The sequence below is a fragment of the Lissotriton helveticus genome, chromosome 6 (genome assembly GCF_964261635.1).
Source record: "Lissotriton helveticus chromosome 6, aLisHel1.1, whole genome shotgun sequence".
Classification (NCBI taxonomy): domain Eukaryota; kingdom Metazoa; phylum Chordata; class Amphibia; order Caudata; family Salamandridae; genus Lissotriton; species Lissotriton helveticus.
This window is the reverse complement of record NC_136067.1, coordinates 1,245,415,616-1,245,441,890: the sequence shown is the minus strand read 5'-3', so window position 1 is coordinate 1,245,441,890 and position 26,275 is coordinate 1,245,415,616. Positions and strand designations below refer to the sequence as shown.

The 26,275-nt window shown below is 48.3% G+C and overlaps 1 protein-coding gene across 5 annotated transcripts in view; it reads right to left on the bottom strand.

Moving 5' to 3' along the window:
- The window catches only part of RIN2 (Ras and Rab interactor 2), a 1,094,313-nt gene that overhangs the window by 25,319 nt on the left and 1,042,719 nt on the right, over positions 1-26,275 (bottom strand). For all 5 annotated transcript variants that reach the window (XM_078648965.1, XM_078648966.1, XM_078648967.1 and 2 more), the window contains 2 exons: positions 23,905-24,210; positions 21,520-21,651 (listed from right to left, as the gene is read on the bottom strand). In XM_078648965.1, coding sequence (XP_078505091.1) covers positions 21,520-21,651; positions 23,905-24,210 — 438 coding nt within the window. The remainder of the gene's footprint in view (positions 1-21,519; positions 21,652-23,904; positions 24,211-26,275) is intronic.

The window sequence follows — 26,275 nt, the reverse complement described above, 5'->3', positions numbered from 1 at the left end:
CAGATCAAGGATGGTTAACAAAGGGTAGAGCCACATGGTTTCTCCCCGACTCTATGGTTCAAGTCATTATTAATACCGCACATAGTCCAGCACATTTAGGAGAAAAAGCTATGTTAGACAGTATCCAGAACATTTGGTTCAACAAGCATTTACGAGCTGCAGCCAAGCAGAAAGTCCGTACCTGTATGATATGTTGTCAGTTTAATCCAGGTAAAAGTGTCCCGGTGGAACAAGGTGGATTCCAGCCCCCTGACCACCCTTTTGAAGTCCTCCAGATGGATTATATTCAGATGGAGCGATGTCGAGGTTTCAAGTATGTCCTTGTAGTTGTATGCGCTTTGTCCAGGTGGACAGAAGCATATCCAGTCCCAGATTACACAGCCGCGACCACTGCCAAGCAGTTGGTTCGTGAGTTCTTCCCTCGTTATGGACTCCCTAGAGTCGTATATTCTGATAACGGTCAGCCATTCTCATCTGAACTCATGAAGCATGTTTCCCTTTTGTTAGGGTACCAGTGGAAGTTTCATTGTGTACGCCATCCTGAAGCAGCCGGTCTCGTAGAGAGACATAACCAGACCCTGAAAATCCGTATTGCAAAAGTGTGTAAAGAGAAAGGTGTGGACTGGCTAGTAGCTCTGCCAGTCGCTTTATTTTATATGCGCATGGTCGCACATTCCAGATCAGGTCTGTCCCCGTATGAGGTCGTATTCGGCCGCCCCCCAAATATGTGGGGTACTCCTAGACCCCGAAGTATTACCGATGTTTCAAGTAATATGCTGACAGATTACCTAGCTTCCTTGATGTCTGCCCTCAACTCATGTCGTTCACAGGTTGCCGCCGCATTTCCAGACAATACCGAGGTGGCACCGCATGAAATCGTTCCAGGATCCATGGTGATGGTCCGCAACTTTGACAGATCAAGTCCGCTGGAAAGAGCCCCGACAGGTCCTCCTCACCACCCGTACAGCCGTGAAGTTGGAAGGTCGCAAAGGCTGGGTGCACCTTTCTCATGTAAAACAATTTAATGGACTGAAACCCGTCTTAAAGAACATTTCCCAGGATTTGAAGGATTGCCAAAGCATTGTTCTCAAGGACTGTCCCGCAAAAGACATTGCTACAAACCCTCCCCTGTTAGAGAAAACTCCGCAACAGGAGTATAAACTCAAGTTAAGGTCTAGTAAAATAAGTCAGTCAGTTTGATTGTCTAAGTCCTCCCCTAGGTGAAACGGTTAGACTGTTTCTGACATGTATAAAATAGACCCCCATAGTGAGAGAGTTAGTCAAAACTCAATCCGATGTATCGTTTTTCTATGTTTCATATTGTTTCTCAGCATTATGATTTCCTGCACCAGTTATGCATTTTTCTTGTATCTCCCAGTTCTTCATGTAAATAAGTCTGCTAATGCTACAGTAGAGCACACGTTTAGTGATCTGCCTCCTCATGAACTCTCTTACCGCCTCGCTATGCGAAATAACTCATTCATCCGCATGTTACATTACTCACACCAGTCCAGCAATGCCACTAATTGTTGGGTGTGTGGTCGACTCCCCCCTTTCCAGACACCGAAGGGAGTTCTGCCACTTTTTCCTTATCCATTCTCACATAATGGTTCGTGTGGAGCATGGTCCACGTTAACGTCATCCTCAACAGATATGTCTTTTCTTAACAGTACATGTTTTCCAGACAAGCAAGGTCTCCCCCACAGAACCGGGTTAGATCTAGAAAATGAAGTGTATAATTTAGGTAACTATTCTTCGAATTTCATGGTCCTGAATGTTCAGTCTGATACTACTCCAGACTTACCTGCTATTTCAGTACTGCCAGTCAAAGGTGAATTATGTGTCCGAAATAATGGTTCTGTACATGTAGGACATAGTGATTGTACTACTATTGTCAAGTATAGTGACAGTGGGAAATCTATTTTCAAAGCTTCACGTCATTCATATTTTATTTGTGGTCAAACTGCATATGTTCGTCTGCCCCTCGATTGGGAGGGAACCTGTTACATTGCCTTCCTACTGCCACCTGTTTTCCTAGCCCCACCTGATTATCATAGAAACACACATCCAGTACACATTAGACATAGAAGGGAGTCCCCAATTGTCGATTATACTGAAACTGCTCTAGAACAGTATACAGATTTCAACAGAGGTTTCTTCTTCTTTATAGGACCTATCCAGAATAGTAAGCTAATCCGTAGGTTAACAAGAACCCTCGAAGCTGTAGTAAATGAGACTGCCTCTGCTCTAGGTAACTTACCCGAAGAGCAATCTGCTATGAGATTTGTCGTTTTACAGAATCGTCTCGTCCTTGACGTCATACTGGCCGATAGGGGCGGGGCCTGTAGAGTCATCGGATCTAGTTGCTGTATTTTCATTCCAAATAACGCGCCGTCTGTTTATTCAGCTATAACCAGACTCCATAAAATTGCCCATCTGATACACCAAGATCCAGGCACCTGGACATGGTCCGGTTGGTTCTGGAATATAATTTCCGCATGGGGATGGAAAGTATTGTCCTTCCTAGGTATTGCAGTAGCGATCATATTCAGCTGCTGCCTCTGTATACAATGTGGCCCTGCGATTTGCGGCATCTGTGCTACCTCTTGTATTCCTAGTCCCAAGCCCCGTTCTAAATCCCGTTCCAGGATAATTCGAGACGAGCAAATGATACTGTATGAAATGATAGATGGTATCATGAATATTGATGTTTCCTGATGGAAACGTAGTGACAAGGAGGGAATGTGGAAATGTAAATTTTGCCATGTTCTGTGTCCCTACGTGTCATCCATCACATGTTATGTGTGCATGATTAAATATGCATATGCATTCCCCATGTTCGATTCAAGACGCAATTATAGTTGTGTCCACCTCTAATATGCCAGTTTCCAGTTCTCGTGAATACTACGAATATCAGGTCTATGTAAAGCTACGTTGCCACGTTTCTCAGTGTGCACGTTATTTCATTATAAAGTCCCCGTTTCTAGGCCTCAAAAGGGCCTGGACACCAGATTCAGCTCCTGTCTCCTAAAGCCTCGCTGAGGAGCGATACAGCCCCCACCTGTATCCTCGACCCTTCACTTACTTCCTGCTACGCCGTGCCCGGCTCAGCCTGGCTCAGCCTCTGAGTCTGCCAAAAGTATGTTATAGTTCCAGTTATCAGTTCAGTCCTCCTTCTCTGCATTCCTAAGCTACTGAACCGCATCAATAGTTTCCGTCATTGTCTAGCCTTTCCGGCTCCATGTAAGAGAAATACTGTATTTAATGGTCATTTCATATTCTTCATCACGCACTACATGTAGAATAATGCATGGTCCAGTCTTAGAATCAAGTTAGCCTTTCCCCTCCTAACTTCTAGTTTATATCAACATGTTCTCTAAACATCAGATACTAGATACTGCTTAGGTACATGTCGCCCTGACTCTCCAGACTTCAGTCTCTGCTCCTAGCACAGAGTTCATAGCCCCCAGCTTCTCCTAGTGATACGTCATTGCTAGTTTGCGCGCACCATCAGGTTAGAGGTCCCGGCTCCTTAGGTAGCCCCCTCCATGGTTTCCGCCCCATTCATGACATATTCTGTTACGTTTGCATCACATGTCTATGTATACGCCCTGTTACACCTCTTTTCACCCTTATCTTTCGCGACTGCTACGCGTCACACCTTCTGCTCCACCCACTGCTACGTCTATTGCAATGTAATGATATGTGTTTGCGTTATGTATATATGCTCATGCACTGTTATTAAAAAGTGATCCTTTTCCTTGTCCCGATCCTGACACCAGCAGCGCTGCTGGGCCCTGTCATCCTATTCCTGTGCAGGTTGTCCTGTTCCTGTCCTTATCCTGTATTAAACCTGCATAACTCCTACTACCTCGAATTTTGACTCTTATTTATTGAGCTATCTGTTATTCATTCATGCATTCAAAAATAGGGTATTATTTATTTATTTACCACACTATCTATCCCTCCTTTTTCTCGACTTCGAGAAGGCTTTTGATGCAGTGGGTTGGGAGTACCTTCAGGACGTGTTACGGCTAATGGGTTTTGGCCCGCGGTTCCGCAGCTATATTGGGGTCCTTTATGCGAATCCTAGGGCCAGAGTGCTGGTCAATGGATTGTTCTCGCAAGCGTTGCCGGTTGGTAGAGGGACGTGCCATGGGTGCCCCCTGTCTCCACTCCTTTTCGCGCTAGCGATGGAGCCCCTGGCGACTCTCATCCGGCAGGATCGACTTATCCAGGGGTGGGCCTGGAATGAGAGTCGCGTAGATAAGATCGCTCTCTACGCTGACGATGTGCTTCTATATTTGACAGACCCAGAGAACTCAGGCCCTAGGTGCCTGCACCTCCTCCGGGACTTTGAGTGGGTCTCCGGCCTCAGGCTTAACGTGGCCAAGTCCACCCTGGTCCCGTTACACCCCTCCTGGGATTGCTTCGACTGGCAGTCATCTATTCCCATCCAACACAACTCGGTCAAATATTTGGGGATCTGGGTGACTCTCCTGCCGGAGTTGGAATGGGCCCTGAATATCGCGCCCATGGTGACCCGAATGAGATTAGACCTAAAGAAATGGCAATCCCTTACCCTCAACCTCCTCGGGCGGAGCGCACTTTTCAAAATGCTGAGTCTCCCCCATTTTCTTTACACCCTGCAGAACACCTCCATCCCACTCCCCCGTGCCTGGTTTCGAGAGCTGGATGGATCCTTGTCCAGGTTCCTCTGGGGCGGCGGGCGGCCTCGGATTTCCCTCGCACACTGCCGCATTCCGCCCTATGACGGAGGCCTAGGGGTGACTCATCTCTACCTCTACTATCTTGCCACCAAACTGATAGTTATCCACGACTGGTATGCGGGCGGCTGGTCCGACCCGGCATATCGGGTGGAATTGGCAGAGACGGACTTTTCCCGGATTTAAGCCCTCCTTTATGGCTGCACGATTCCGCAATCCTTGGACGCCATTACCAGAGCGGTCTTGTCGGCTTGGCGAGCCGCTCTACGCCATACGGGATGGACCGTACACTTACCCGCCAGACGGCACTCTGGCATGGGAACTGGGTCCGAGAGGTATCTTCCCTGGACGGGTTCCGACGCTGGGACCTCATTGGAGTGTCGGTGCTCGGAGATATACGGGTGGGAGATCACATCCAAGCCTTTGCCGAACTACGTCGTCACGCCCTCTCACATACCCAACATTTCCGCTACCTCCAGCTGCGACACGTCCTCCACGCGCACCTCCCCGCACCAACTACCCTCCCAGAATTTAACCCATTAGAAGCCCAGGTGATGATAGGAGACCTAGGGAGGGGGGGAGGGGGAGGGGGGGGGGGGGGGGGGGGGGAAGAGTGTCCCGAATCTATCGTGCCCTACTTAATAACAGCCCTGCGTCCATTGATCGCTTGCGTGCCCGGTGGGAGGGATGGGTGGGACCCCTGGAGGCCGATTGGAGAGACGCCTTAATGGCCCCACGCACCCTGACGACGTCCTCCAAGTTAAGGCTGGTACAGATATACTACCTACACACGTCCTACCTCACCCCGGAGAGGCTCCATCTGGCCCACTTGAGAGCCACCCCAGACTGCCCTAGATGCGGATGTTCCCCGGCTGATTTTTTCCACATGGTGTGGACATGCCCGGGACTGGAGAGGTTCTGGAGCGGAGTGGAAAGGGAGTTAACACAGGCCTTGGGTTGGGCGGTCCCTCATGACCCACTTCGGCTGCTCCTAGGGGTATTGGATGGCCTTGATGGCAATGGACCGGACAAGCGCCTGCTGGGGACGCCGGTGGCCATGGCCAAGCGTGATATTGCTCATCATTGGCTCAGAGACTCTGCACCAACGGTTAAGGGCTGGAGGAGGGGGGTGGACTGGTGCGGGTTCCAGGAGGAGGCCCTTTGCGAATCCCGGGGTGCGCCAGTACAATTTACCAGAATTTGGGGGAAATGGTTCAACCTACTGCCACCATGAGCGCTGATATTTGTTCTGTGTCTTGCTCCATTGAAACGTTTGTGCTGTCGGACTGAAACATTGATCACCCGTCTATGTATGCTGCGGAATGTTTTTACCTGTGTCTAATAATTGCTGAGCTGCCACCAATGACCTTTCTTTGTTGCTTTCGAAATGCCAATAAAGTTGATTATCAACAAAAAAATTAGCTTAAGACTGAGAACACCACTCAATTTAACTTTTGTGGCAAGCAGAATAAAGAGAGCATCGCATGTTCAGCAAAGTGTAATAGCAAAGAAAATATTATCATTGTCCTCCACACGCACCCACGGTTCAGCATTTAGCACTGAATTTCATCGCTGTAGAAGGCATAAAACAGGACTGGAAATAGACACAGTTACTGACTGTCCAGTAGTAGCGATCTCTATTTTTTAGTTTGTTTTAATGATGTTAATGTTTAACAAGCATTTGCAATGCAATAGGTCTCGCATTAGGAAAGTTTGAGCTATTGGTCTTGTAAATGACAATTTTTTTTATTTATGTGTTGGTTTTGAAAATAGCTAAATTAATAGCTTTGTCATTTACAATGCCAATAGTTATAACTTTCGCAAATGTGACACCTAAAGCATTTGTAATGCAACATGTTTTGTATTTACGGGACTTAATGTATTGTTATTACAAATTACAATGGCTTTTAATTTTTTTAAATAATTAATACTTAAATAAAAGTGATTTTAATTTATAATGGCAATAGCTTAAACTTTTGTAAATAACTTTTGTGAAGATTATGTTCAGTGTATTTTATTGTGACGAAAATCCAAGAACAGAAGTGAAATATTAACATCTTTTTGTGACATTTGTAATAAAGCTTGAAACATTGCGAGAACATATTTGAACCAGTTGTTGTTGAATGGTTGCGCAGATTGAAGCTGGGGTGGCGCTGAGTGGTGCTGTGGTGGTGCTGAGTGATACAGGGATGGTGCTGAGTGAGGCTGGGATGGTGCTGAGTGAAGCTGGGGTGGTGCTGAGTGAAGCTGGGGTGGTGCTGTGTGATAATGTGGTGGTGCTGAGTGATGCTGTGGTGGTGCTGAGTGATGCTGTGGTGGTGCTGTGGTGGTGCTGTGGTGGCGCTGTGGTGGTGCTGTGGTGCCGCTGAGTGATGCTGTGGTGCCGCTGAGTGATGCTGTGGTGGCGCTGAGTGATGCTGTGGTGGCGCTGAGTGATGCTGTGGTGGCGCTGAGTGATGCTGTGGTGGCGCTGAGTGATGCTGTGGTGGCGCTGAGTGATGCTGTGGTGGCGCTGAGTGATGCTGTGGTGGCGCTGAGTGATGCTGTGGTGGCGCTGAGTGATGCTGTGGTGGCGCTGAGTGATGCTGTGGTGGCGCTGAGTGATGCTGTGGTGGCGCTGAGTGATGCTGTGGTGGCGCTGAGTGATGCTGTGGTGGCGCTGAGTGATGCTGTGGTGGTGCTGAGTGATGCTGGGGTAGAGCTGAGTGATGCTGGGGTAGAGCTGAGTGATGCTGGGGTAGAGCTGAGTGGTGATGCAGAGGGCAGGAAGGCACAAAAAGCAATCTAACAAAGGGCAGAAGGGCAGAAAAACAAGGGAAACACGAGTCTAACAGAGGACAGAAGGGCAGAAAAACAAGGGAAAAACTAATGTAACAAAGGGCAGAAGGGCACAAAAAACGAGTCTAACAGAGGGCAGAAGGGCACAAAAACAAAGGAATAACAGGGCAGAAGGGCACAAAAAACGAGTCTAACAGAGGGCAGAAGGGCACAAAAACAAGGGAAAAACGAGTCTAACAGAGGGCAGAAGGGCACAAAAACAAGGGGGCAGATTGAATCCCGCCCTGCGTGTTTGTTGACGTAGATGCCACCTTTTTGTGCAATACCTCTACTCAACTGGAGTACTTTCTACTGTCTAATCAGTAAGTGCTCGCTCGTTGGCTAAATGTATAGGGGCAGATTTACAATAACTGGCGCATCCCCAGTGTTGCGCCAGTTATTGTGCGCCGCAGCTCCGCCACCCATGGTGCGCTGCATTTACAATGCGGCGCACTGCACATCAAGCCATCAGTAGTGGTCCCTTGAGTCAGGCACAGGCTTCGGCACCTCAAGCCATCACTAGAGGTCCCTTGAGTCAGGCACAGTCTTCGGCACCTCAAGCCATCACTAGAGGTCCCTTGAGTCAGGCACAGTCTTCGGCACCTCAAGCCATCACTGAGGTCCCTTGAGTCAGGCACCGGCTTCGGCACCTCAAGTCATCACTGGATGTCCCTTGAGTCAGGTACAGGCTTCTGCACATCAAGCCATCAGTAGTGGTCCCTTGAGTCAGGCACAGTCTTCGGCACCTCACGCCATCACTAGAGGTCCCTTGAATCAGGCACAGGCTTCGGCACCTCAAGCCATAACTAGATGTCCCTTGATTCATGCACAGGCTTCAGCACTTCAGGCCATTACTAGAGGTCCCGCAGACGCAAACACCTGCTATAATCAGCCCTAGTTGCTACTTGCGATCCCTTGAGTCTGACACCAATGCTTGTTGTTCTCTTTCTACATTACCTAAATCTGTTACACGTATCACAGAGTCAGGCAAAAGGTGGGTGTAGTTGCCTCACATATAGTAAACTATTATTAGCAGTTCCTCCGCAGTACTGCAAGCTATTACCAGAGATTCAATGAATCATACAAGCATTCATGCTGTAAGTAGAGGCCAGGCCTATCGGCTGTACATCGAGGTCCCCTGAGTCCGACCATAATGCTTGTTACCAAGCTGCTTTACCTTGGGCTGTTTAATGAAGTAATTTGAGTCAGACACAATTGTTTACTCTAATCAGGTCGCAGTACCTTGGGTAAATACAGGAGGTCCCTGGAGCCAAACACCATTTCTTCCTGTAGGAGGCTGTAGAACCTTAAGTTGTAACTAGAGGTCCTTAAATCCTATACAAATCCTTTCTGCAGCAGTCCTCTAGGCTGTTACTAAGGTCTCCCAGATTCAGACACAAATGAGCGCTGTTATCAGCCTGAAAATCCAGTACTTTGTTACTATTTTGCCATATGATTCCGATAACCACACAACATATCCTAGTCCTCCATGCTGCATAATCTAGTACCTCTAACAATGGCAACGCGCCGCAGAGTGTTTTAGGAGCCTCCATTATGATGATATTTACAACAAGGGGTGGTGATGGACAGAGTCTCTGAATTAAGCAGAATACTCTCACCCAGTCAAGAGATCAGGGCTAGATCCAACACCATTTTTCTGAATCGTTTTTGGCCACTATAGGTGTGGAAGGGTATACTCAGACATGAGTCCCTTGCTCACTGCTCCATCAGGATTCAAGCAAGCCGGGCCGACGAGGCTGAAATGCCAGAAACCGGTCCCCGGTAGCTTGTCTCCTTTCTGGTGAAGAATTGGCTTGGTAGTTTGGTCTGCCCTGTTCCCATGATGCACTGGGCCAGGGACAGACTAATTTGCATATAGCCAGGTTCTGAGCTGGGATGGGGCAGTGAGCTAAATAACGGTGATGGATCAAGCCCTGATCTTTGGACTGGGTAAGAGTGGTCTGCTTAATTCAGACACTCTGTTCATCACCACCCCCTTTTCTGAATCGTTTTTGGCCACTATAGGTGTGGCAGGGTATACTCAGACATGAGTCCCTTGCTCACTGCTCCATCAGGATTCAAGCAAGCCGGGCCGACGAGGCTGAAATGCCAGAAACCGGTCCCCGGTAGCTTGTCTCCTTTCTGGTGAAGAATTGGCTTGGTAGTTTGGTCTGCCCTGTTCCCATGATGCACTGGGCCAGGGACAGACTAATTTGCATATAGCCAGGTTCTGAGCTGGGATGGGGCAGTGAGCTAAATAACGGTGATGGATCAAGCCCTGATCTTTGGACTGGGTAAGAGTGGTCTGCTTAATTCAGACACTCTGTTCATCACCACCCCCTTTTCTGAATCGTTTTTGGCCACTATAGGTGTGGCAGGGTATACTCAGACATGAGTCCCTTGCTCACTGCTCCATCAGGATTCAAGCAAGCCGGGCCGACGAGGCTGAAATGCCAGAAACCGGTCCCCGGTAGCTTGTCTCCTTTCTGGTGAAGAATTGGCTTGGTAGTTTGGTCTGCCCTGTTCCCATGATGCACTGGGCCAGGGACAGACTAATTTGCATATAGCCAGGTTCTGAGCTGGGATGGGGCAGTGAGCTAAATAACGGTGATGGATCAAGCCCTGATCTTTGGACTGGGTAAGAGTGGTCTGCTTAATTCAGACACTGTGTTCATCACCACCCCCTTTTCTGAATCCATTATGATGATGGCTTCCATATCTCATAGGGAGCTGTGAAATATTTTACATATCTCATGGTTTCATGTCAAATATGGGCTTGACGAGCACTGCACTTTGTGCGCTTAAATATGTAGAATATATTTACATAAAATATGCAGATGTGAAGAGTGCAATGTGCAATTTACTACTATCTCGAAGTGTCACCTCTTTTTTAAGTGGCTGTGAAACATATACGTTTAAATACAAGCCATCGGCTGGAAACAAGAAAAGGAAAAAAACAGCCTCTCTGCTTGTGTGGAACTGTGAAATTTTCTTACAGAAATGCAAGAGAACACCCAACAGTGAGACGGCAATAGGAGCCCGCTGTGTACGCCTGATAAGTTCAGTGGGTAAACATGATGCAGGCTGGCTGAGGGCGTGCTGTAGATCCCTTCTTTAGGGAGAAGAATATGTTCCTCTGGGGTAGTAAATACTAAATGAGTGAAACGAGCTCTCTGATCATTTAATATTCAAAACCCCAGCAGGTTTGACTCTTTTCTCAGAACCCACAATTTGGGTTATGATGATGCAACAGTTGCTGCAGGAATATTAAATAGGATGAAGACATACACATTGCAGAGATTCAAAGTCCACGCCACAGTCGTACCTAACAAAGCTAAAGGACCACTTTCAGGATATACCACACAACACAGCACTTTAAAGTAGCAAGAGCCAAGCATGAAGTATTAAAGAATGGAACTAATATTCATTTTTAATGATACATATCAAAGGATAAACTGTTCAATGCCATCCCTGTCAAAGGTAACACGCACAGATGAAACAATATATAACGTTTATCAGCATGCAACACTACACACACACACAACCACACACACACCATCCCCCCCCTTTTTAACTTAATGTACCAAGAAAATGGAGACAAACATATGGAATAGTTCACTGGGAGCAAAAGACTGATCTAAATAAACTACAATAACTAACATTCTCTGGATTAGCCACTAGCCTTGGGTTCCAGAGTAGGACGCTGTAAATCCCTTCAACACCTTGCCAAAGACAGTTAGCTCAATTTCGTTGCTGGATGGAGCTAGGGAGATTTATAGCAAATTGCAACTAAATCGCTTAGCATACTGGGTAGAAACTAACAAGATTATTTCAACATTAAAAGACGGTTTTAGAAATATTCAAGGCACAATTGAACAAGCCATGATACTGTACAACAGTAGCCTAAAATATAGTTAATTAAAAATTCAAGGTTGCCCATAACTTTTATTGACATCAAAACAACATTCGATTCAGCCAAAAGGCAGCAGTTGTGGCATTATTTGGTAGATGTGGGCTTCCTCGAAAAGCTGGTCTGCTATAAAGTCTCTTTGCCATGGGTATAAATGCAGCTACAGTCCGATATTGCTATTTGCTCCGGTGGGGAAACGATCACTGCCTGCATCAGACCGGGCTGTGTAATTGCACTATACAGTAAAGGGGGTGGTGATGGACAGAGTATTCCGAATTAATGCAGAACACTCCTACCCAGTCAACAGATCAGGGCTTGATCCATCACCGTTTTTTAGCTCACTGCACCATCCCAGTTCAGAACCTGGCTATATGCAAATTAGTCTGTCCCTGGCCCAGTGCATCATGGGAACAGGGCAGACCAAACTACCAAGCCAATTCTTTCACTGGAAAGGAAACAAGCTTCCGGGGACCGGTTTCTGGCATTACAGCCGTCTTCGGCCCGGCTTGCTTGAATCCTGATGGTGCAGTGAGCAAGGGACTCGCATCCGAGTATACCCTACCACGCTTATGGTGGCCAAAACGATACAGTAAAGGGGGTGGTGATGGACAGAGTATTCCGAATTAATGCAGAACACTCCTACCCAGTCAACAGATCAGGGCTTGATCCATCACCGTTTTTTAGCTCACTGCACCATCCCAGTTCAGAACCTGGCTATATGCAAATTAGTCTGTCCCTGGCCCAGTGCATCATGGGAACAGGGCAGACCAAACTACCAAGCCAATTCTTTCACTGGAAAGGAAACAAGCTTCCGGGGACCGGTTTCTGGCATTACAGCCGTCTCGGATGCGAGTCCCTTGCCCACTGCACCATTTGCACTAGCCCCATTTAAAATCTTTATTAATGATGTTGACAAACTCCTATTGTCTTTGAATTTAGATCTACCTATCTGTGATCGGTTAAAGATCCTCAACCTTTTGTTTGCTAATGATGCGGTAGTCTTGGCCCACATTGAAATTTCAATGCACAGATTGAAAGATTTTGAAGATTACTGCAAAATAAATAATCTTACAACTAACGCAGAGAAAAAAAAAACATTTATTTGCATATACGAAGATGTCAAAAGTTATAGCTCACCACTACGCGGAGCACAGGCAGTAACATACCGAGGAGGCATTGATGTATGTTTGCAATGCTCAAAGACATATCTCAGAGAAAAAGCAAACATATCCTAACAAGTCCCCGCCGGGCCGCCGCGCTGCCTGCGACGACCCGGAAGCGGTTGGGCAGCCGGCGAATCCCATCGCGGCCCCAACCGGAAGTGCCGCCCCATCAAGGAGAGAGCGAGAGAGAGCCACGAAGGCTCCGGATTCAGTCCCGGTCCCGAGATGGGGGACCGGGTGAAGAGCGGCCGGGCGCATGGGGAAGGCGGGGCTCTCATGTGGTGAGAGAGCCCCGCAAAGCGCTACCGCCGCCCGAGAGGCAGAACCGCCGCCGAGCACCGCCAGAACAGGTGAGTGTGTTGAGGGAGAGGAGGGGTGAGTGGGGGTGGGGTGTACGCGTGTGTGTCTGTTTGAGTGTGTCTGTGCGTGCGTCTGTCTGTCTGTGTGCCTGTTTAAGGGAGGGTGCGTGTGTGTATGCAGTGTGTGTATGTGCGCATGCGTGAGTGTAGAGTGTTTGCGCAAGGGAATGAGGCAGGAGAGGGGCACGGCGCCGTGCGCGCTCACAAGGTCAAAACTGAGCAGATCTGCGCTCGTGCACCCTCTCCTGTCCACATTCCCAACAAGCATTTACAATGCAATGGTTTTGCCTTTGTTAAAGTTAGAGCTATTGGCATTGCTCTTGACACTCTGAAGCTCCACTCTGAAGCTCCACTCTGCACTCTGAAGCTCCACTCTGCACTCTGAAGCTCCACTCTGCACTCTGAAGCTCCACTCTGCACTCTGAAGCTCCACTCTGCACTCTGAAGCTGCACTCTGAAGCTCCACTCTGCACTCTGAAGCTGCACTCTGAAGCTGCACTCTGAAGCTCCACTCTGAAGCTCCACTCTGAAGCTCCACTCTGAAGCTCCACTCTGAAGCTCCACTCTGAAGCTCCACTCTGAAGCTCCACTCTGAAGCTCCACTCTGAAGCTCCACTCTGCACTCTGAAGCTCCACTCTGCACTCTGAAGCTCCACTCTGCACTCTGAAGCTCCACTCTGCACTCTGAAGCTCCACTCTGCACTCTGAAGCTGCACTCTGAAGCTCCACTCTGCACTCTGAAGCTGCACTCTGAAGCTGCACTCTGAAGCTGCACTCTGAAGCTGCACTCTGAAGCTCCACTCTGAAGCTCCACTCTGAAGCTCCACTCTGAAGCTCCACTCTGATGCTCCACTCTGATGCTCCACTCTGATGCTCCACTCTGAAGCTCCACTCTGAAGCTCCACTCTGAAGCTCCACTCTGAAGCTCCACTCTGAAGCTCCACTCTGAAGCTCCACTCTGAAGCTCCACTCTGAAGCTCCACTCTGAAGCTCCACTCTGAAGCTCCACTCTGCACTCTGAAGCTCCACTCTGCACTCTGAAGCTCCACTCTGCACTCTGAAGCTCCACTCTGCACTCTGAAGCTCCACTCTGAAGCTCCACTCTGCACTCTGAAGCTCCACTCTGAATCTGCACTCTGAAGCTCCACTCTGCACTCTGAAGCTCCACTCTGAATCTGCACTCTGAAGCTCCACTCTGAATCTGCACTCTGCAGCTCCACTCTGAAGCTCCACTCTGCACTCTGAATCTGAATCTGCAGCTCCACTCTGAAGCTCCACTCTGAAGCTCCACTCTGAAGCTCCACTCTGAAGCTCCACTCTGAAGCTCCACTCTGAAGCTCCACTCTGAATCTGCAGCTCCACTCTGCACTCTGAAGCTCCACTCTGAAGCTCCACTCTGAAGCTCCACTCTGAAGCTCCACTCTGAAGCTCCACTCTGCACTCTGAAGCTCCACTCTGAAGCTCCACTCTGCACTCTGAAGCTCCACTCTGAAGCTCCACTCTGCACTCTGAAGCTCCACTCTGAAGCTCCACTCTGCACTCTGAAGCTCCACTCTGAAGCTCCACTCTGCACTCTGAAGCTCCACTCTGCACTCTGAAGCTCCACTCTGCACTCTGAAGCTCCACTCTGCACTCTGAAGCTCCACTCTGCACTCTGAAGCTCCACTCTGCACTCTGAAGCTCCACTCTGAAGCTCCACTCTGAAGCTCCACTCTGAAGCTCCACTCTGAAGCTCCACTCTGAAGCTCCACTCTGAAGCTCCACTCTGAAGCTCCACTCTGAAGCTCCACTCTGAAGCTCCACTCTGAAGCTCCACTCTGAAGCTCCACTCTGAAGCTCCACTCTGAAGCTCCACTCTGAAGCTCCACTCTGAAGCTGCACTCTGAAGCTGCACTCTGAAGCTGCACTCTGAAGCTCCACTCTGCACTCTGAAGCTCCACTCTGAAGCTCCACTCTGCACTCTGAAGCTGCACTCTGAAGCTGCACTCTGAAGCTCCACTCTGAAGCTCCACTCTGAAGCTGCACTCTGAAGCTGCACTCTGAAGCTCCACTCTGAAGCTCCACTCTGAAGCTCCACTCTGAAGCTCCACTCTGCACTCTGAAGCTCCACTCTGAAGCTCCACTCTGCACTCTGAAGCTCCACTCTGAAGCTCCACTCTGCACTCTGAAGCTCCACTCTGAAGCTCCACTCTGCACTCTGAAGCTCCACTCTGAAGCTCCACTCTGCACTCTGAAGCTCCACTCTGAAGCTCCACTCTGCACTCTGAAGCTCCACTCTGAAGCTCCACTCTGCACTCTGAAGCTCCACTCTGAAGCTCCACTCTGCACTCTGAAGCTCCACTCTGCACTCTGAAGCTCCACTCTGCACTCTGAAGCTCCACTCTGCACTCTGAAGCTCCACTCTGCACTCTGAAGCTCCACTCTGAAGCTCCACTCTGAAGCTCCACTCTGAAGCTCCACTCTGAAGCTCCACTCTGAAGCTCCACTCTGAAGCTCCACTCTGAAGCTCCACTCTGAAGCTCCACTCTGAAGCTCCACTCTGAAGCTCCACTCTGAAGCTCCACTCTGAAGCTCCACTCTGAAGCTCCACTCTGAAGCTCCACTCTGAAGCTCCACTCTGAAGCTCCACTCTGAAGCTCCACTCTGAAGCTCCACTCTGAAGCTCCACTCTGAAGCTCCACTCTGAAGCTCCACTCTGAAGCTCCACTCTGAAGCTCCACTCTGAAGCTCCACTCTGAAGCTCCACTCTGAAGCTCCACTCTGAAGCTCCACTCTGAAGCTCCACTCTGAAGCTCCACTCTGAAGCTCCACTCTGAAGCTCCACTCTGAAGCTGCACTCTGAAGCTGCACTCTGAAGCTGCACTCTGAAGCTGCACTCTGAATCTGCACTCTGAATCTGCACTCTGAAGCTCCACTCTGAAGCTCCACTCTGAAGCTCCACTCTGAAGCTCCACTCTGAAGCTCCACTCTGAAGCTCCACTCTGAAGCTCCACTCTGAAGCTCCACTCTGAAGCTCCACTCTGAATCTGCACTCTGAATCTCCACTCTGAATCTGCACTCTGAATCTGCACTCTGAAGCTCCACTCTGAAGCTCCACTCTGAAGCTCCACTCTGAAGCTCCACTCTGAAGCTCCACTCTGAAGCTCCACTCTGAAGCTCCACTCTGAAGCTCCACTCTGAAGCTCCACTCTGAAGCTCCACTCTGAAGCTCCACTCTGAAGCTCCACTCTGAAGCTCCACTCTGCACTCTGAAGCTCCACTCTGAAGCTCCACTCTGCACTCTGAAGCTCCACTCTGAAGCTCCACTCTGCACTCTGAAGCTCCACTCTGCACTCTGAAGCTCCACTCTGAAGCTCCACTCTGAAGCTCCACTCTGAAGCTCCACTCTGAAGCTCCACTCTGAAGCTCCACTCTGAAGCTCCACTCTGAAGCTCCACTCTGAAGCTCCACTCTGAAGCTCCACTCTGAAGCTCCACTCTGAAGCTCCACTCTGAAGCTCCACTCTGAAGCTCCACTCTGAAGCTCCACTCTGCACTCTGAAGCTCCACTCTGCACTCTGAAGCTCCACTCTGCACTCTGAAGCTCCACTCTGCACTCTGAAGCTCCACTCTGCACTCTGAAGCTCCACTCTGCACTCTGAAGCTCCACTCTGCACTCTGAAGCTCCACTCTGCACTCTGAAGCTCCACTCTGCACTCTGCAGCTCCACTCTGAAGCTCCACTCTGAAGCTCCACTCTGAAGCTCCACTCTGAAGCTCCACTCTGAAGCTCCACTCTGAAGCTCCACTCTGAAGCTCCACTCTGAAGCTCCACTCTGAAGCTCCACTCTGAAGCTCCACTCTGAAGCTCCACTCTGAAGCTTCCCTCTGCACTCTGAAGCTTCCCTCTGCACTCTGAAGCTCCACTCTGAAGCTCCACTCTGCACTCTGAAGCTCCACTCTGCACTCTGAAGCTCCACTCTGAAGCTCCACTCTTCACTCTGAAGCTCCACTCTGCACTCTGAAGCTCCACTCTGCACTCTGAAGCTCCACTCTGCACTCTGAAGCTCCACTCTGCACTCTGAAGCTCCACTCTGAAGCTCCACTCTGAAGCTCCACTCTGAAGCTCCACTCTGAAGCTCCACTCTGCACTCTGAAGCTCCACTCTGAAGCTCCACTCTGAAGCTCCACTCTGCACTCTGAAGCTCCACTCTGAAGCTCCACTCTGAAGCTCCACTCTGAAGCTCCACTCTGAAGCTCCACTCTGAAGCTCCACTCTGAAGCTCCACTCTGCACTCTGAAGCTCCACTCTGCACTCTGAAGCTCCACTCTGCACTCTGAAGCTCCACTCTGAAGCTCCACTCTGCACTCTGAAGCTCCACTCTGCAGCTCCACTCTGAAGCTCCACTCTGAAGCTCCACTCTGAAGCTCCACTCTGAAGCTCCACTCTGAAGCTCCACTCTGAAGCTCCACTCTGAAGCTCCACTCTGAAGCTCCACTCTGAAGCTCCACTCTGAAGCTCCACTCTGAAGCTCCACTCTGAAGCTCCACTCTGCACTCTGAAGCTCCACTCTGAATCTGCACTCTGAAGCTCCACTCTGCACTCTGAAGCTCCACTCTGCACTCTGAAGCTCCACTCTGAAGCTCCACTCTGAAGCTCCACTCTGAAGCTCCACTCTGAAGCTCCACTCTGAAGCTCCACTCTGAAGCTCCACTCTGAAGCTCCACTCTGAAGCTCCACTCTGCACTCTGAAGCTCCACTCTGAAGCTCCACTCTGCACTCTGAAGCTCCACTCTGAAGCTCCACTCTGCACTCTGAAGCTCCACTCTGAAGCTCCACTCTGCACTCTGAAGCTCCACTCTGAAGCTCCACTCTGCACTCTGAAGCTCCACTCTGAAGCTCCACTCTGCACTCTGAAGCTCCACTCTGAAGCTCCACTCTGCACTCTGAAGCTCCACTCTGAAGCTCCACTCTGAAGCTCCACTCTGAAGCTCCACTCTGAAGCTCCACTCTGAAGCTCCACTCTGAAGCTCCACTCTGAAGCTCCACTCTGAAGCTCCACTCTGAAGCTCCACTCTGAAGCTCCACTCTGAAGCTCCACTCTGAAGCTCCACTCTGAAGCTCCACTCTGCACTCTGAAGCTCCACTCTGAAGCTCCACTCTGCACTCTGAAGCTCCACTCTGAAGCTCCACTCTGCACTCTGAAGCTCCACTCTGAAGCTCCACTCTGCACTCTGAAGCTCCACTCTGAAGCTCCACTCTGCACTCTGAAGCTCCACTCTGCACTCTGAAGCTCCACTCTGAAGCTCCACTCTGCACTCTGAAGCTCCACTCTGCACTCTGAAGCTCCACTCTGAAGCTCCACTCTGCACTCTGAAGCTCCACTCTGCACTCTGAAGCTCCACTCTGCACTCTGAAGCTCCACTCTGCACTCTGAAGCTCCACTCTGAAGCTCCACTCTGCACTCTGAAGCTCCACTCTGCACTCTGAAGCTCCACTCTGAAGCTCCACTCTGCACTCTGAAGCTCCACTCTGAATCTGCACTCTGAAGCTCCACTCTGCACTCTGAAGCTCCACTCTGAATCTGCACTCTGAAGCTCCACTCTGCACTCTGAAGCTCCACTCTGAATCTGCACTCTGAAGCTCCACTCTGCACTCTGAAGCTCCACTCTGCACTCTGAAGCTCCACTCTGCACTCTGAAGCTCCACTCTGAAGCTCCACTCTGAAGCTCCACTCTGAAGCTCCACTCTGAAGCTCCACTCTGAAGCTCCACTCTGCACTCTGAAGCTCCACTCTGAAGCTCCACTCTGAAGCTCCACTCTGAAGCTCCACTCTGCACTCTGAAGCTCCACTCTGAAGCTCCACTCTGAAGCTCCACTCTGAAGCTCCACTCTGAAGCTCCACTCTGAAGCTCCACTCTGAAGCTCCACTCTGAAGCTCCACTCTGAAGCTCCACTCTGAAGCTCCACTCTGCACTCTGAAGCTCCACTCTGAAGCTCCACTCTGAAGCTCCACTCTGCACTCTGAAGCTCCACTCTGAAGCTCCACTCTGAAGCTCCACTCTGAAGCTCCACTCTGAAGCTCCACTCTGAAGCTCCACTCTGAAGCTCCACTCTGAAGCTCCACTCTGCACTCTGAAGCTCCACTCTGAAGCTCCACTCTGAAGCTCCACTCTGAAGCTCCACTCTGAAGCTCCACTCTGAAGCTCCACTCTGAAGCTCCACTCTGAAGCTCCACTCTGAAGCTCCACTCTGAAGCTCCACTCTGCACTCTGAAGCTCCACTCTGCACTCTGAAGCTCCACTCTGAAGCTCCACTCTGAAGCTCCACTCTGAAGCTCCACTCTGAAGCTCCACTCTGAAGCTCCACTCTGAAGCTCCACTCTGAAGCTCCACTCTGAAGCTCCACTCTGCACTCTGAAGCTCCACTCTGAAGCTCCACTCTGAAGCTCCACTCTGAAGCTCCACTCTGAAGCTCCACTCTGAAGCTCCACTCTGCACTCTGAAGCTCCACTCTGCACTCTGAAGCTCCACTCTGAAGCTCCACTCTGCACTCTGAAGCTCCACTCTGAATCTGCACTCTGAAGCTCCACTCTGCACTCTGAAGCTCCACTCTGAATCTGCACTCTGAAGCTCCACTCTGCACTCTGAAGCTCCACTCTGAAGCTGCACTCTGAAGCTCCACTCTGAAGCTCCACTCTGAAGCTCCACTCTGAAGCTCCACTCTGAAGCTCCACTCTGAAGCTCCACTCTGAAGCTCCACTCTGAAGCTCCACTCTGCACTCTGAAGCTCCACTCTGAAGCTCCACTCTGCACTCTGAAGCTCCACTCTGAAGCTCCACTCTGAAGCTCCACTCTGAAGCTCCACTCTGAAGCTCCACTCTGAAGCTCCACTCTGAAGCTCCACTCTGAAGCTCCACTCTGCACTCTGAAGCTCCACTGAAGCTACACACCGCGCAGGGCAGCTCTGGATGCTGATGCGAGAGGCCAGCTGGGAGGCGCGCTGCTCGTCTTCCTGCTCGTGCTGACTCGGAGAGAAAACTTGTTTTCATTGGGAGAGCGGCCTTCAAAGACCCGGTCACTGCGCCTCTCCGAGTGTTTAGCTTGGGATAAAATGGGCGCAGTGTTGTGGTGATGACAGTAGAGCAAGGGAGGTGCCGGCAATGCCGGACCAGACTCGGGGGCGTTCCCGGCGTCCCGTGACGTCGGCAAAAGGCAAAGAATGTCGGGAACGCCCCCGTGTCTGGTCCGGCATTGACGGACAGGCCCCTCGTCCAATGGCAAGGCTCAGTTTACGGAGCCAGCCAATCAATGACGAGGGCCGACCCAAAGCACCCTACAGTTCTCAACAGGATTTCGCCTGCGCGAAAAGCTGCGCAGAGCGCAGCTTTCGCTAGGCAAAACCTAAAAACGGGTAGCAATAGTTGTCGAAGCACACTGCAATCAATGCTTACGCATTGAATGCAGGTCGTGCTTCGACCTAAAAAGCATTGATTATTCGTGGCAGAAAATGTGCACGTCTGCCACTCATGCTCAACTTGTCAAATTGCATGATGTGGTGTGGGTAACTCCTGCATTTATAAGATGAAAGGGGCCATCATTTTTTTACTCATTATAGTGGATGTTTAACCCCTTTGTCGCCTTCTCTACCTAGCACGTTAATATCATTGCTGTGAATATATTTCCTTGTAGGAAACATCTCACTAAGACCAAAATAGAAGATTCTAACGTGGATGTAGCCAGACTTCTCGGTTCACTTACATGGAGATACCGTACCTTCCAAATGTGTCAACGTCCAAAGTAAAGTGTTGGAGATACCATTAATAAAATTGTTTTTTCCCTCAATGCATCTATGCCTGACATTTGTGAGGTTTTCAATTAAAGCCATTATCTTGCTTCCTGCACTCATACTCACATAGTGAGACAATTAGACATTCAGGAATGTACTAGCAAACATACACAATGGCATGAATCTCCTTTTCTATAGACATAAAAATACAAAAAGGCGCAAACAAAGACTTCAATCTAAAATACTTCTACATCTGAAAGTGTCACGTTTCAACACGCCCCATCTCGGAGGATGTGCTTTCTCAATCCCCAATCAGCAAGCTGTTAAACTCACTCCCCACTCAGGTAAGAAAACAAGGAAACCACCTCTTTCAGAAAAGCCATACGGACTTGGCTCTTCAAATTTTGCTGTGATCAGCAAAATGCAATGCAAAACAGGATAATATATATTTTAGACAAGACCTTTCACGTAAAATAAAGCTTTAGAGAGCTTTATTTGTCCTTTATATACTTTTTAAACAAGAGCAGGCATATGAGCAGGTGATGTTCACGACAACATTATCAGATCACTTATCAGAACCTCATGCACTAAACACAACTCTTCCCACATGAATTATGCTACAAACACATCCTTCAGCAATCAAACGTACAAGTCCACCCGGACAGTTGGAGTGCCACGATATCACACTAGTGGCACTTGCATACTATAAAAGTGCCAGATAACATAATATAAATGTACAAATGTAACAGTGTCAGGGTAACTGAAAAGTCTGTTTACCCTCTCCATGCAGAAGAATAGGATCCAGCAGTTCCATCATGTATTCGATTTCTGTCTCTAGCTCCAGCATATCACACTGAGCTATGACGTAAGTCAACATAGGCAGAAAGTCATCAGCGCCATACATCCTCCCTAGAATTAGAGTGAAAGACAATGATTCATACACGTAGCACCATATTCCTTATGGCATTATCTTTTTTTTTTTTTTAATCAATGATATTTGAGAGTTATATGCCATACAAGACACAGTTTAACTTAAAAATATGAATGCGTCAAAATACTGAATGTAAGTAATTTAAAAACATTAGTGTGTCATAAAATACTGTTAAACATACTTCTGCTGCCAAAAAATACTTGGAAATGAGCTCATAACTCAATCGTTTTTTTCTAATTGGTACATGTGAATTTCTGGTGGTCAGAGCCAAGAAGTGATTCCATTGCACAGTGAGGCCCAGAGGACCCACCCTTCGGATATGAATCCGATCTGCTGTCAGCACAGCTGGGTGGGTCTGCTTTCCAGAAACAAAATGAGTGTTCTGCAAGCCCACATTCCTCACCCTACTTCAAACCTGGGCCTGTGCTTAGATCAGCAGAGAACCTTCACAGATCTTCTCTGCACTTCATTGTTGGAAATGAGCTTAGATTATCAAAAACATATCATGGCCATGGGCCTGTAAGTCAGGAGTGAGGCAGAGCGAAGACCGATCGGCCCGGAGGCAAGTGCAGCTGGTCACGGAGGGCCTGATTCATAAAGGTAAACGTACACTTTTGTGTAAGTTTACGATTGCTTGCTATTCACAAAGGGACTTACGAGTAGTATCTTTACCGGGGTGACATCTCCGTAGATAAAAAGACCTGAGACTCCACACTCCGAAAGATACTACTCATTAATCCCTTTGTGAATAGCAAATAATCCTAAACTTACACGGAAGTGTAGCTGACCTTTGTGAATCAGGCCCATTGAATCTAATCGTGAAAAATATATTTGAAAGATGCAAATGTATGCATTGAATACTTTTGCTTGTGGTTTTCATAGCTCTCTTCATTGTAAAAAAAATGGCATAATATTCAAATTGCAGATTTTTTGCATGTGCAGCCTGCTTTATGGTTTCACCTGAGAATTGCGGGGTAGCTTATTCACATTAGTAAGTGTAGCCAAATTAGCACAATGACGATTGGCTCAGTCTGTGTCTAAATGAACAGTAGCAACAAATGTAATCGCAATAAATGAAAAACAACACAATACATAATAAAGTGAGTGAACTGGACGTGACAGGGTAAGAGGAAATCTGCCGATTTCCTTACCCCAGTCAAGTGACAAAAGTGACTTTTAGGTGAAAAAATTTAAATATGTAAAAGACAATCAAAAATACACCTTGTACTCCACATATATAATCAATTATAGTTTAGAATTAAGATGCAGATGTTGACAACATTTCGATCCCAAGCATGGTTATGGGATCATCATCAGAACTAAATAATAGAACAAATGCCTGGGAAACAGCCTGGGTAGGTAAAGGGAAAGAAGAGGGGAGGAGAAGGCGAGTCGGGGGAAAAATGTTAAAATCATAGAGGCATGAGCACAGTTATCCAATGAAATTCGTGGAGACACCACTAAGCCAACTATACAAATTCATACACCAACGCACTAGAGCCACATTATAGAAAATGAGGACAGTGTAAATACCCGGAGAAACTTTGGAAATATGCAGTGGAAGCCACAAAATTTAAGAAAGCATGGTTATGCACCAGTTCCAAATAACATGCACAGAATTGCTGAGGTAGATAATCATAGGTGTTTTCAGGTAGCCAATAGTCAGAGGAGTAAGGGAATGCAGGGTGAGAGAGGAGGGCTTACCCTGAATGAGCGACACACAGTCAATTTAAACGTGCTGGCAAGAGCCAGCCAATTATACCATGATAAAACTGCCTATAGAGAAAGGAGGACAGAGGTGAATGGGTAGTCAGACTAAATTCTGAATGGGTATAGGGTGGTGAGGTTGCCATCAAATGAAAAAAAATACATTTCGACAGGAAGAGGATTTTGTCCCACCCTGCAGAGGTTGTTCCAAGGTCTACACTACTTCTGTCAGATGCCATCCCTCCAAGGTTGTATTTATGCAGGGGAATGCACACCCCTTCCTCAGTTCGCTAGAGGGAAGGTTTAATTTCCATCAAATTATGCCACAGATATTTTTCTGGTGGCTGCACCCTTTAAGTGGATTCCCCAGCTCTTCGCTTTAGTTGTTTTAGAATGGACAATTGCAGGTAGATACTAACTCCCGCACAGGAGACTTCTACCTGTCGATGCACATTATATCCGAATGGGGTCTTTTTTTTAAACCAACAAGATCTCCGATTTAAAGACTCCCACCCATGTCTCACCTGATTTATTTTCCATGCAAGTGTAAATAAGCTTGCAGATCCTCAGCAGCAGCATCACTTTCTTCTCTGGTGAGTACATCTTTTGCATGGTCATCAGCTTCACTTTAATCTTCTCCACATCAACAAAATCTGGCACTGGAGCAAAGACACCCAGCTCCTGAGGATTCCTCTGCCGCACCAGCTGCAGGTTCTCTTTCAGCTGCCTCCAAGAGCCGTCTGCTGTGTGGAACTCCTTCAGCATAGCATCGATGTGATTTTTCAGCGGCTTCAGAATGCACTTGTGCATAGATTTCTCCAGTACAGCATCTTGGAGGATATTGAATGACACACCATTAGATACCCATAACAGCAGTAAGAAGTAAGCCAAACTAGAAACAACAATATCTGCTGGTGCTGCAGTAGCCATGTCAGCTACGTTTATCAAGATGACTTCTCACATTCAACTTTCACTTGGTTTGTCATTTATACTACCACTTACTGCTCATAGTGTTTTTCCTCAAGCTGTTGCAATGAAAGCATGTGCATTGTTGCTGTAAAATGAATACACAGTTATCTGTATACGGAATAACTTGCTGAGAAAATGGCAACTCCAAGACATTTAAAACATAACATGGCATATCACAACAAAATAGGTAAAACTGAGAGCACTGCAACTTAAAAACAACAAAATCACACTGCTATAAGGCAGCACTAAAAAATACAGAAGCACTAACAGAACAGATCAGCACCACAATACAGTTCCACAAAGTAAATGTATACAAACACTCTAGTCACATATTCCCTCCTCCAGAATTGTGCTTTTCTAAAACGGTGGTAAAAGATTTTGAAACAAGCACAGGCCTTACCACCAAGGAAAAGAAATAGCGCCAGCCAAAAATGGGGTATGGCCCTGAATCTTAAATCAGCACTTACAAAGCTCTTTTTGTGCTATGGCCAATGGTCTTTGCAGGGGCGGCTCCTCCACTAGGACGGAGGAACATCACACCACTGCTTTCTCGCAGTGCGAGAAACCCAAAACATAAAATGGTAATAACTAAAACGTATTACCATTTTATGTTTCCTTTGCGCATTGCAGATGGGCGGGCACGTGGATGGGGTTGCTCTGCTCTTTGAGCAGGGCAGGGGAGGAGTGGTTTGCCCACTCCCGAGTGTGCAAAGACTGTTTGGTTGGCCCTCTCGGGCCGCCCAAAACAGCCATGCGCACTTCCCCTTCCACATGCAGGCTGCATGGAGAACATGGCTGGGCAGCATCCAGCTCAATCACAACGCTGTTTGTAACGGTGTGATTGGCTTAGAGGAGGGAGTCTGACTGCTTGCTTCCTTTTTCGTGTCGGAGGCAGGAGAGCAGGAGCTGAGAAGACGCAGGACCCGGCGTAAAGGTACGCTTATTTTAATTTTTTTTTATTTTCCCCGCGATCCCCCCATGAACCCCAATCACCCAGCGATCCCTTGCTCCCGCCCCCACACCTGCGAGCAATGCCGACCGCTACTGAATCTTTGTAGTTCTCAAAATTCCCAACAGTTGTTCTGACATGTCTGTTAAAATGTACAAAAGTCTAATGGGTCGAGCTTTCCACATCAAAAATGCATAACATTTCTTGTAGACTATGCGGTTTGATTGGACTGGGTACCAATCAGCATAAATGTACTTGTTAATAATGCACCTGGTATGCTTTCCCAGCTGGAAACAGCTTCGTTTTTGAAATGTAACCAGTCAGCTGGTCTAAGTTTAGGAGAGGAGCCGCATGGCACTGCCAAGCAACACATACCATGTAATTCTATCACATAAGCTGTCAAAGACATGCATGGAAATATACTTGTCTGCAGAATTAATGCTCTGCACCACCGACACATACAAAGCAGTCACAGGCCGTCTTCTAATATTGCACGTCTTTCAAAAACACCTACATGCAAATGTTTTTCGGCTTGTCTGTCTTTGCCAAGTGGCGTCCATGACACTGCTCAGCTCGGCTTTTTGTTATTGGGGCATCTACCCACCATTTAATATGTAAAAAAACATAAGTGCAGGGGCTCAAACATTTTCTTAGGAACCCGGTGCAGCTATTTCTCAAATGCCAGGGTTGTCAAATACCAAGGCTTCCTAGTCTAGATTCTCCCTCATGCCTTTTTCTTCTCACACCCCACATTTCCGGTCTCTTTAGCTCACTCTTGCATGTTTTGTTCCATCCTTTTTTTTGTGTCACTCTTTTCCCATCTTTCCCTTCATTCTCCCTTCCCTTAGCTACCTAAGCCCCGGTCCCCAAAAATAAGCACGGAGGCTGAGCACAAGCAACCACCAGAACAAAGTTAGCACTGCATCTACTGACTACGGAGTTAGCGTGACTACTGCCGAGCACCGCCTCCTTATGTC